We start from the raw sequence: 13,145 nt of genomic DNA, 5'->3' as shown, positions 1-13,145 counted from the left end.
ACCCAACGTAGTGACCCTTGGGGTATCAGAAATGCCGGAGCTGCTGGAGGGGAAGGAGGCCGGATGTTGTAGCCTTCACCTCTCTAATTGCCCAAAGGATATTGTTGAATACGCCACCAGGAGTGGCAGCCCGGCTAAGGGACCTATATGACTTTTTACGGTTGGAAAAGATCATGGGCGGGATTCTCCCCTACCCGGCGGGACGGGGGGGGTCCCGGTGTAGGGGGGTGGCGCCAACCACTCCGGGGTCGGGCCTCCCCAAAGGTGCGGAGAATTCCGGGGCTAGGCCCGCGCCGGAGCGGTTGGCCCACGCCGACTGGCGCAAAAACCGGCGCCAGCGGCCTTTCAGGCCCACTGCCCGGCAGCGGGGCTGGCCGAAAGGCTTTCGCCGGTTTGCGCATGCGCCGGCGGTGACGTCAACGGCCAGCTGCCACTGACGTCACCACCAGCGCATGCGCGCTGTCGGTTTCTCTTCGGAGAATTTCGCCCCATATTTGAGTTGAGGGGGCCGGAGGAGAGAGGGGGGGGGTTGTCCATGAAAATGTTTGAGGAACTGTTCGTTTCTCATTCACAGGGACTGGGGCAAGTGTAGGCGGTAAAAATTGTACAAGCTGAGGAACGAGGGGTTGCAGAGTATGTTGTGAACGTTACTGTTTTTTTCAATACATGTTTGCAATAAAATACATTTATTGATGAAGCAGCTGAAGATGGTTGGGCCGAGGACTCGACCTTGAGGGACTCCTGCAGTGATGTCCTGGAGCTGAGATGATTGATCTCCAACCACCACAACCATCTTCCTTTGTACCAGGTATGATTCCAACCAGCGGAGAGTTTCCCCTGATTCCCATTGACTCCGGTTTAGCTAGGGCTCCTTGATGCCACACTCGGTCAAATGCTGCCTTGATGTTTTAACATAGAACATTACAGCGCAGTACAGGCCCTTCAGCCCTCGATGTTGCACTGACCTGTGAAACCACTCTAAAGCCCATCCACATTATTCCCTTATCATCCATATGTTTATCCAAAGACCATTTAAATGCCCTTAATGTTGGCGAGTCCACGACTGTTGCAGGCAGGGCATTCCACACTCTTACTACTTTGAGTAAAGAACCTACCTCTGACATCTGTCCTATATCTATCTCCCCTCAATTTGAAGCTATGTCCCCTCGTGCTAGCCATCACCAACAGAGGAAAAAGGCTCTCACTGTCCACCCTATCTAACCCTCTGATCATCTTGTATGCCTCAATTGAGTCACCTCTTAACCTTCTCTCTAATGAAAACAGCCTCAAGTCCCTCAGCCTTTCCTCATAAGATCTTCCCTCCATACCAGGCAACATCCTGGTAAATCTCCTCTGCACCCTTTCCAATGCTTCCACATCCTTCCTATAATGCGGCGACCAGAACTGCACACAATACTCCAAATGCGGCCGCACCAGAGTTTTGTACATCTGCAACATGACCTCATGGCTCCGAAACTCAATCCCTCTACCAATAAAAGCTAACACACCGTACGCCTTCTTAACAACCCTATCAACCTGGGTGGGAACTTTCAGGGATCTGTGTACATGGACACCGAGATCTCTCTGCTCATCCACACTACCAAGAATCTTACCATTAGCCCAGTACTCTGTATTCCTGTTACTCCTTCCAAAATGAATCACCTCACACTTTTCTGCATTAAACTCCATTTGCCACCTCTCAGCCCAGCTCTGTAGCTTATCTATGTCCTTCTGTAATCTGCAACATCCTTCCGCACTGTCCACAACTCCACCACCTTTAGTGTCATCTGCAAATTTACTCACCCATCCTTCTACGCCCTCCTCCAGGTCATTTATAAAAATGACAAACAGCAGTGGCCCCAAAACAGATCCTTGTGGTACACCACTAGTAACTAAACTCCAGGCTGAACAGTTCCCATCAACCACCACCCTCTGTCTTCTTCCAGCTAGCCAATTTCTGATCCAAACTGCTAAATCACCCTGAATCCCATGCTTCCGTATTTTCTGCAATAGCCTACCATGGGGAACCTTATCAAACGCTTTACTGAAATCCATATACACCACATCAACTGCTTTACCCTCGTCCACCTGTTTGGTCACCTTCTCAAAGAACTCAATAAGGTTTGTGAGGCACGGCCTACCCTTCACAAACTAATCAATTTATTCCTTTCCAGGTGATTATAAATCCTATCTCTAATAAACCTTTCCAAGACTTTGCCCACAACAGAAGTAAGGCTCACTGGTCTATAGTTACTGGGGTTGTCTCTACTCCCCTTCTTGAACAAGGGGACAACATTTGCTATCCTCCAGTCTTCTGGCACTATTCCTGTAGACAATGATGAAATGAAAAATGAAAATCACTTATTGTCACGAGTAGGCTTCAATGAATTTACTGTGAAAAGCCCCTAGTCGCCACATTCCAGCGCCTGTCCAGGGAGGCTGGTACGGGAATCGAACCGTGCTGCTGGCCTGCTTGGTCTGCTTTAAAAGCCAGCGATTTAGCTGAGTGAGCTAAACCAGTCCGTGATGACATAAAGATCAAAGCCAAAGGCTCAGCAATCTCTTCCCAAGCTTCCCAGAGAATCCTAGGATAAATCCCATCTGGCCCAGGGGACTTATCTATTTTCACACTTCCCAGAATTGCTATCACCTCCTCCTCATGAACCTCAAGCCCTTCTAACCTAGTAGCCTGTATCTTAGTATTCTCTTCGACAACATTGTCTTTTTCCTGTGGTAATACTGACAAAAAATATTCATTTAGCACCTCTCCTATCTCCTCTGACTCCACGCACAACTTCCCACTACTGTCCTTGACTGGCCCAACTCTTACCCTAGTCATTCTTTTATTCCTGACATACCTATGGAAAGCTTTAGGATTATCCTTGATCCTACCTGCCAAAGACTTCTCATGTCCCCTCCTGGCTCTTTTTAGCTCTCTCTTTAGGTCCTTCTGAGCTAACCTGTAACTCTTGAGCGCCCTAACTGAACCTTCACGTCTCATCTTTACATAAGCCTCCTTCTTCCACTTGACAAGTGATTCAACTTCTTTAGTAAACCACGGTTCCCTCGCTCGACCACTTCCTCCCTGCCTGACAGGTACATACTTATCAAGGACACGCAGTAGCTGTTCCTTGAACGAGCTCCACATTTCAATTGTGCCCATCTCCTGCAGTTTCCTTCCCCATCCTATGCATCCTAAGTCTTGCCTCATCGCATCATAATTGCCTTTCCCTCAGCTATAATTCTTGCCCTGCGGTTTATACCTATCTTGTTCCATCGCTAAAGTAAACGTAACCGAATTGTGGTCACTATCACCAAAGTGCTCACCTACCTCCAAATCTAACACCTGGCCTGGTTCATTACCCAGTACCAAATCCAATGTGGCCTCGCCTCTTGTTGGCGTATCTACATACTGTGTCAGGAAACCCTCCTGCACACATTGGAGAAGAAGGGACTCATCTAAAGTACTTGAACCAATGCGTTTCCAGTCAATATTTGGAAAGTTAAAGTCCCCCATAACAACTACCCTGTTACTTTCGCTCCTATCCAGAATCATCTTTGCAATCCTTTCCTCAACATCTCTGGAACTTTTCGGAGGCCGACAGAAAACCCCCAACAGGGTGACCTCTCCTTTCTGGTTTCTAACTTCAGTAGACGAGTCCTGATCAAACGTCAATTCTGCCACCGTAATACTGTCCTTGACTAACAATGCCACCCCTCCCTCTCTTTTACCACCATCCCCGAGCTTACTGAAATATCTAAACCCCGGAACCTGTAACAACCCTGTTCTATCCATGTCTCCAAAATGGCCACAACATCGAGATCCCAGGTACCAACCCATGCCGCAAGTTCACCCACCTTATTCTGGATGCTCCTGGCGTTGAAGTAGACACCCTTTTTTTTTTAGAACAGTACAGCACAGAACAGGCCCTTCGGCCCTCGATGTTGTGCCGAGCAATGATCACCCTACTCAAACCCACGTATCCACCCTATACCCATAACCCAACAACCCCCCCCCCCTTAACCTTACTTTTTAGGACACTACGGGCAATTTAGCATGGCCAATCCACCTAACCCGCACATCTTTGGACTTTAAACCACCTTCCTGCCTGCCGGTACACTCCTGCAACCTTGATACCTTCACCCCGCCGCATTCTCCCCTTCACCCCGCACCCATTCTCCCTCTTTAGACAACAGTGTAATTCCCTTTTGAAAGCCTCAATTGAACCTGCCTCCACCATATTCTCAGACAGTGCAAAACCAGACCTTAACCAATCACTGCGTGAAAAAAGATTTTCCTCATGTTGCTTTTTGCTTCTTTTGCCAATTACTTTCAATCTGTGCCCTCTTGTACTCAACACTTTCATTAATGGTGATAGTTCCCCCCCCCCCCCCCCCCCCCCCCCCCTCAATTGTCTATGGTTTCAAATCCCTCATTATTTTGAATACCTCGATCATATATGCTCACAGCTTTCTTTTCCCAAAGGTAGAAAGTCCCAGCTTTTCCAATCTACTTCAAACTGAAGTCTTTCATCCCTGGAGTAAGCATGGAAAATAAAGTTTGAAGTGGTTAGAAAGCTAAAAAAAAAAATCTGTCTGCTGGACTGATTTGACTGACAGGCAAGTCGATATAGGCTAGAAAAAAAACTTACCATGTGTTCGTGCAGTTTTCATGGGGGCATCGCAGGCTAGTCCAGCATTTATTGCCTTCCAGAAGGTGGTGGTGAGTTGCCTTTTTGAACCACTACATTCCTTCAGGTGGAGGGAAGGACTGTGCTTATATACGTCAGAATGGACTCGAGGGGCTTACTCCATTTCCAAGGTTGCATGTTCAAGAGATAATCCAGTTGGAGATTCAAAAGCTTTGAATAGATTTCATGAATGGGAGTTCTTACCATCAAGATCAATTTACAATTGTTAAATGTTTATTTCTTATTTCCACATGGCTCCTGAGGTCTGCCATGGAGGTGTGTGGGGGTTTGAGTTGGCATGGGGGGAGGGGTTAGTGCGAGTTGTGAGGAAGAGGGTCAGACCTGCTGGGGACCTTTGAACCTAGACGGTCTGCAGAGTTTGGGAAATTTCCTGACTTGAGCTGTCCGCCTCAGTGGTGAAAATTCATTCATTATCCCTCAAGCGTCTGAAATGGAATTATTTTTTCCTCAACTTGCCATGCCTTCATCCATCCCAATCTACAATGTCCTCCGGCCCTACACTGAAAGATAGTTTCTATGACTCTTTGTATTCTCCCCCTCTCCCTTTATTTCCACATGGCTCCCGAGGTCTGCCATGGAGGTGTGTGAGGGCATGAGTTGGCATGCGGGAGGGGTTGGTACAAGTTGTGACCATCTCCTCTTCGGCAGCCTAGCTACACACTTGCTCAGTAAACCCCTCGGTCATTACACTTCCCCCCCACCCCCCAACAACCCTCCCCCACCCTCACCCCGCCCCAACCCCCAATCCCCTGCCTTTAAAGTTCTCACTAAAACCCATCTTTTTGACCAGCCGGTCAGCCAGCACTCCTAATATCTCGGATTTTGCCTACTTTCCTCACATCCTGCAAAATTCCTAACCCCCCCAAATTATGTAAATTTTTGTTGTTCATTAGCACATATTTTTTGTAAGCATGTACTTGGGTTCCAGATTCCTAAATAAATGCTCCCCTGCTTCTTAAAAATATGATAGCCACATCCAAAAATAAACCTCGAGCGCAAGACATATATATGATTGATTGAACACTTTGCTTTTCCAACACCACTAATCAGCATAATTTACATCGCAGATGGGAATTCCATTCGGAAATGTTTGCTCTCCAATCAATAATAATAAAAGTTTAAAAATATTCACACCACTAACCTCATTTTTGCAACTCACTTTCCAGAGACTAGATCTTGGTGGGGAATGCGGTGTGTCTATATATTGAAACTTACTGCTTATTCTTCAAGGAGCAGCAATAAATTAAAAGGAGCACCCTTCCCCTAGATTAAACTTTTCCTGAAGGTTCTGAATTAGCCATCCTGTTTAGGAAACAATAAAATCTTGTTCTCTGATAAATTTAAAGAGATATAAAAGGTTGCCATGTTCCCAGATGGCCATAGGCTGCTTTCCCCTTTCAGGGAGAGAGCTGACTGGTGGTGATTTAACCGGATAGCTCATCCTCAGTGACTGATCGCATTGAGAGGAATCTGCCAGGGTGAAAAAAAGACATGGCTGGGAGAGAAAATATCGGACTGGAGGACAAAATCTTTCGGAGAAACTTCATCATTTGAAATTTACATTCCAGTTTGCCCACTGTTCATTTATTCCTGTTTTTGTTTTAGTCTTAAACTTGCCCTAGAGTCACGGGACACCCATTGTTGAATGGCTTTGCATCAATATTACATTTCCGTCCTGACTTTCAGGGCATCACCATTGCGTCGTCTTTTCTGTTCACCAGAAGAGAAAGAAAAAGACGCTGGAGGAGAAACGGTCAACATAAACTCTTCATAAACACTTGATATAAACCATTTCTTCAAATCCAAATAATATTCTGAAAAATCTTTCATTATTTTTTCCATTATTTCTTTTAACCTTCTATATCAATTGGTATTTCAGGGTGCCCTTTCACTCTGGGACCAGACTCGATTGAAGATTATCTCATCAGTCAATTTAGAATTAAGCCATCATCTTGTTCTGGGCATTCAGAATTAGTTGACCTTCACATCCTACAGTGCAGCATAACCTCTCACTGTTTATTTTCCCCATTTTGGGTATGGCAAGGCAAGAGTCAAAAATGAAGAGACGGAAAATTGTTTTACATAAACTTATCCTCCTCCCGTGTTTGGAAAGCACAAGAAATATGTTCATATTTTACTTAATGTGTTGCAAATCATTTACATGCAAATTTGATGCACAAGAATGTCTACCGAGCCTGTTCCGTATAGTTGTCATGTCTTATGTACATGGACCAGATGCTCAAGCCACCGGACATGACGCAATTTTCTGGAAGAGGTAAAACTCAAGATAAATCAAACCTGAAAATTAATCTGATTGGAAATAGGCCAAAAGATCACAGTGACCCGATTTTATATTACAGAGCCCATACCTCTTGGATGAGGTGATCTCTGTCCCAGTTAGAAAGAGGTTGTATGTTCCCTCTTGAAGAATACGGTGAGTTGGCATTCATTGTACAAGTCAGCAACTTATTCCACTGGCCCATTATTCTTTGGAAAATGAATGACCTTGCATCCAACCTCATTCTGCCTTTAGCGAAATTACAAGCAAGGCCATCGATCCTCCCTAAACTATCCAGTTGAAATAACCGGCGACCGGAGAATCGCCATTCACGCGCGATCGACGCGGCGCAGGTCACGTGCCGACTGGCCGAGTTCCCGCCGGCGTGGTTCTAATGTGGTTCCACCCGGCGGGAACTCTAGAGTCGCGGCTGATGTGGGCATTATGGTGGGGGGGGGGGATCGGACCGGTGCAGGGGGGGGGGGGGGGGCCTCACGACGGACAGGCCCGCGTTCTGGGGCCACCGATCAGCGAGCCATTGCGATCCATCTTCCTCCGCGCAGACCCGCTGTGTGGCTCCGCCTTGTCGGCGGCGCCCACGTCAAGGTGGGCCGGCGTGCACATGTGCGTATCCACTGTTGGCCACTGTGCGTGTGTGTGGCCGCACGGTCTGTACAGCAGGGCCCTGCCAGCAGCCAGAGCAGCGGGACACACACCAAAAGCCTGCTGGCCCCCTGGAAAACGGGGAATCACCCCAGACTTGAGGAAAATGTCTAGAGTGATTCTCGGCCGTTTTCCTGCAGCCATGGGGACTTAGTTCCCCCAAAGGGAGAATCCGGCCTCTGTATAGCTCCTAAACCCAACTGCCAGACTCTGCCCTTCTTCAGCCACTGCACTCTTCACAGTTACGGTATTTGGGTAACTAAGGTGTTTGCCCAAGAACCAATCTTGTGGCCCTTTTCTGTACTCTACCAAAACCTCAACATCCTCCCAACACCACACGAGAATATAACTGGACACGAAGAGATTTTAAACCATACGATTACTCTCAACGTGGGCAATGCATTTAGGGAGTGTTTGCTTATCCTAGCTTCGTTACAGTTTGAAAAACTTATTCAGAAGACATCTGACGCACGAGCTGTCTTACTACCAAACACTTTCTTCATAATGTGCACTGTCATCACATGGACAGGTAATAGTACATAATGGAGTCATTTACATCAATAAAGTCTTACGACATAAACTCTCATTTGTTTTATAGTTGGTTAATGGATGTTTATCATGCCAAACACATAAATATCGACACACGAGTCACGCAATGGATGGTTTAAAAAAATCTTTTTGGAAGTTGATTAAATATTACTAAGAGATGTACCTGACTGTTTGTATTAATCTGCATGCACTTGCACACAGTTGTGATCTGGCTGGGCTAAAATTCTAATTTTGTCAATAATTTTTCATAATAAATTGAATTAATTTTCTCTGACATCAGCACACATTGAACCAGAATCCAAACTATAGATTAACAAGTTGTATTTAACAGTTCACTGGTTCACACATTCACGATCAACTTGCACTTTGGTATCAATAAGATCAGTTTTTGTAATTCTATCTTTTTACCTCTTGTTCCAAGAAGATACTTTTTGGTAATTCTTGCTCCTGGAGTTATACATGTATTTTTTAAATCATAGAACTATTTTTTCATTCAATCCGGAGACTGGACATTTCCCATGTATCGGACAATGTGATCTCACACATGCTGAAGCCAGGGTACATCAGCTGCATCTCAAAGTCGAACCCTACTTTCTCAAAAGTCAAATCTATTGCCCTTTCCAAAGTAACCCTCATTTTTCAAATTTTTATACAGCCAGGCCACACACCAGGTTGCCCTGGGAGTTACACAAAACGGAAATCATTTAGCTGTTGCAAAGAGATGTTATTCACAGGATATTTGAGGGGTGAAGCTGGAGCTATGACACTGGTTCCTAAAACAAAAATGGAGTTTAAGATACGAGTGACCCAAATTAAGCTTTGAAATAAAAATAAAAGTTTCAATACTCACTATTGTGCTTCTCGTCGTGGTGGTGAAAAAGTTATCCTTATCTGAAAGATCAAATCTAAGCGGTTGTGGGGAGGTAAAAGAGAAAAGAGCAAATTGTAATTAAACATGGCAGCACCATTTATAAACATTCAAGCTATTGTCTAAATTCTTGATGCACTTAGAACTTTGCTACTTTGGGCGGGATTCTCAGGTCCCTCACCCGTTTGTTTCTCAGCGGTGCGCTGTTCGCTGGCGGTGGGATTCCCTACTCCTGCCGCTCGTCAAAGGGATTTTGCATTGAAGCTACCCCATGCCTCCGGGAAACCTGTGGGTGGGAACGTGCTGCCGCGGGAACAGAGAATACCAAAGGCTGGAGAACTCCGGCTCTTCGTAATCTGTTGGAAGTGAAGTGTTACTGCCGCTTCACATCCCTGTGCTGCTATTCGGGAAATCAAATCGGTAATGTACAATGCTATCTAGCGGAGGACTTGAAAGTGATCAAGAGAGAAATAGAAAAAAAAATCCACAGCCAGACAAGAGTGGAAACCTCGATTAGATTTTTCCCTATGGGTGGGAGCTAGAGGTATTTGGAGGTTGAACAGAACCAGGAAAAACATTAAGCATAATAACAATTGAATCCCTTTGCATATATTGGTGATAAAGCAGAGGACTGTAAAAGCATGTAGGTTAGGTTGTACCTCTGCTGTAAAAATATCTTCCATTCAAGTATTAATATGTTAACTGACAGGCCAACTGGCAAGGTTACAAGTTATCGTGCAAATAACATTTGGAAATCAATGTACTTGCTTAGGTTCGTCACAAGGCTTGAATTTGGCAAATATCAAATTTAACGGAAATTTTGCAATTTGAAAAGATACAGAATAAACTACTACAAATGCAGGCCCACAAGCCAAGGTGAAGGTGAAAAAAAAAACTACCCTCAGGGGAGTGTGGAGGGTGAGATTTAACAGCCTCTTTGCACCCGAATTGGTATCGCAACAAAGCAGGTGAATCTGGAGGCCCCTCACGAGATACGCGACACTGGAGAAGTCTGAAGATTGAACGGAACTTTGCGAGATGTCGCAATTTGGATCTCGCTCCAGATCAGTATAGGAGTCATTAAGCTCATTTAAATATACATTCGGATTCTCCCCACACCCAGGACCCAATGGCCTTGCCTGGGAGACCTTGCCAGGGCATTGTTTAATACACACACACATGGACTCATTGTGATGGCACCTGTGGATGGGAGACTTTGGAGACCCCCTAGTGATTGGGGACAGGGCAGGGTGGCACCCTGGAAGGAACACTGCCATGGTTCCGGATGGACAGTGTCAAGGTGCCCTTTCCCATAAGAAGTGGGGCTCGAGGACCCTGGAATAGAGAGTGAAATGGGGGAGTCCAGAGACCGGGGGGCAACCGAGGAGGGGGGGGGAGAAACAGTCGAAAGATCAGGGCTGCCTTTAAAAATGATGCGCGCTCACCAGTGCAGGAAAGGACCATGGCCTTGACGGGGCATTCCTGAACCAGGCAAAGTGCCCCTGAATAAGGAGTCTCTCGACGCTGCAGATGCTGAGAAACAGCCCCGCTAATCCCACCCAAAACCGGACATGGGAATCTACCAACGAATTGAGATCGCAAAATAATTGCATCATCTACATTTGACTGCATCCATGAAACTAACTAATTCAAATCGGTTAGCCGTTTAGCTGCTGTTGTATAAAGAGTCAAAAGTTCTGCTCCTTAATTTTCCTTTAACACAACTCTGTACAAAAACTATCACATCACATGCCCCAAAAGGCCAGCTGAAGCTTCTTTACAGATCAGTGTCAATTATTGGATACATAACATCAATGAGACATTTAATTGGAATGTCCCTTAACCCATTCCTTAACAAAATCAGCCAGCGTTAAGAAATCTGTACCTCAAAAGCAATAAAAGTCACTAATCTGAATGTTATTTTAACTTTAAATTTATTGGATTCCTAACTTCTCTCATTTCATATACCTGTGTGTATGACATGGCATTTTTATTTTCTCTTTCTGGTTTAGTGGTTAATAAATTTACTCAAGTTGAATAAAACCTTGTTTGTTTCGCTCCTTATTGTCCACAGCTTTAACAGTTAAATACTTTTTGTTTGAAAAAAAAAAGGCATATCCTGTAAAACCTTGAACCTTTATGGTGACCAAGCGAGAAGGTAGAATAGAGGGGAGCAACTTCAGTCCTTCCCACCTGGGGCGTAACAACTTCAAAGCGGATTAAGCTTCAATTTCTCGATATTTTCTGCTTGACCACGAGTGGGGTGGCACAGTGGGCAGCACTGCTGCTTCTCAGCTCCAGAGACCCGGGTTCGATTCCAACCTCGGGTGACTGTCTGTGTGGAGTTTCTCCCAGTGTCTGCGTGGGTTTCCTCCGGTTTCATCCCACAGTCTAAAGATGTGCAGGTTAGCTGGATTGGCCATTCTAAATTGCCCCTTAGTTTCCAAAAGGTTAGGTTGGGTTACTGGGTTACGGGGATAGGGTGGAAGCATGGGCATAAGTAGGGTGCTCTTTCCAAAGGCCGGTGCAGACTCGATGGGCCGAATGGCCTCCTTCTCTACTGCAAATTCTACGATACTAACATGTTCATGACTAAGTTGTTAACTGTCCCCTGGCCATGCACGCGCCCAGAGGTTTGGTTCCTATCGAGACCAGAGTCAGGTTTTGCAAATTCTTAACCTCCCAATGCGTCTAAGTTAGTCACGCTTGCATTAAACAGAGCAAGAATAATAAGTCATATCAATAAAAGTGTTTATTTTGTATGGCTTGTAAAGAAATGGCACCCATGGATTCCAGTCATCTTATTCTGATGGCCAATTAACAATGGGTGGGGGTTGTTGGGTTACTGGTATAGGGTGGATACGTTGACTTGGGTAGGGAGATCATTGCTCGGCACAACATCGAGGGCCAAAGGGCCTGTTCTGTGCTGTACTGTTCTATCCGAAGGATCCAATATGGCTCCACCTTTGCCATTTTGCTAAAACAACAACGTTTCACATTGGACTCAATCAACCCATTCCCAAGATGGGTCTGGTTGAGAGTTATCAGCAGACAAGTGTCAACAAGTGAGTCCTACTCGAAGCGGAAAGCTATGCAAAACAATATGTTGGAGCTCATTTTAAATAAACAATTAACCAATTGAAATCAATCAAGTAAACTGAGGGGACAATTAAAGGGGAACTCCTTAAAAAAGGGATACTGCCTGATTCAAAAAGCAAATCACAAATGAAATTTAAAGCACCAGATTAAAGTGCGATTAAGGGTGTTGATGACGCACACCAGACCCCACCGTGCCAATTGGGCTTTCACCCCACCAATCTGCTCATTCAAATGGACAGTAATGATTCTGTGTCGATATAGTTATCCCACTATCCATGTGAACTTTTCTCCCTCAACTAAAAAAAAATACCCACTATCTGTGGAATCCTGCTGTGTATAAAACACCCGCCACAACCCTTTTTTTTTTTAAAAAGGGGTTCCTCATTGCCTCATGCACTCCGTGATTATTTTTTCTTTGAAGCATTTACCAAACTCATTAAAAAAAAATTTACTATTGAATCTACACTTTTTATAGGCCACCAGCCTTTCAGTCATAACTTTCCAGATCGCGACCACTTGCTGCATAAGACAATGTCAGCCCCATCTATTAAACCATGAGCATTCACCAGAAAAATCGGCATTCACTGGTTACCTATTCTTTTTCCACTGGAACGTTTTGCCATATTTACTCCAAGAAAGCCCTTCACGATTTGGAATGCAACCAATCAAACCTTTGCCTGAAGGAGAACAATCACAGCGTCTACACAGACTGGAACTTCCCCGTCTCTGGCACCATTCTACTAAATCTCCTTCCCCCCCCCCCTCCAAGGTCGTGACATTCTTCTGAAACTATGATCCACAGGATTCAGCCGAAGGCTCCATCCATGCTCCAAGATATACTTTTGCATGGGTGGGTTTTTGAAAACCTTGTGATGTAACAGAGATTCTCTATCAAGATATACGGAGAGGGGTAGATAAAGCGGTAGTTAACCAGTGTTATGTATGACAGAGATGAAGAGAATCTTTGGGCACGATT

General features: G+C 45.2%; 1 protein-coding gene across 8 annotated transcripts in view; it reads right to left on the bottom strand.

The window, feature by feature from the left end:
• The window catches only part of ano1a (anoctamin 1, calcium activated chloride channel a), a 290,522-nt gene that overhangs the window by 159,491 nt on the left and 117,886 nt on the right, over positions 1 to 13,145 (bottom strand). For 7 of the 8 annotated variants that reach the window (XM_038808410.1, XM_038808412.1, XM_038808413.1 and 4 more), the window contains one exon: positions 9,053 to 9,107. The exons of the other annotated variant lie outside the window; for it this stretch is intronic. In XM_038808410.1, the coding sequence (XP_038664338.1) occupies positions 9,053 to 9,107 (55 nt within the window). The remainder of the gene's footprint in view (positions 1 to 9,052; positions 9,108 to 13,145) is intronic. 8 annotated transcript variants of the gene reach the window in all.

This window comes from Scyliorhinus canicula, chromosome 9 (genome assembly GCF_902713615.1).
Source record: "Scyliorhinus canicula chromosome 9, sScyCan1.1, whole genome shotgun sequence".
Taxonomy (NCBI): Eukaryota; Metazoa; Chordata; class Chondrichthyes; order Carcharhiniformes; family Scyliorhinidae; genus Scyliorhinus; species Scyliorhinus canicula.
The sequence above is the reverse complement of the archived record's forward strand: the minus strand, read 5'-3'. Positions and strand labels throughout refer to the sequence as shown.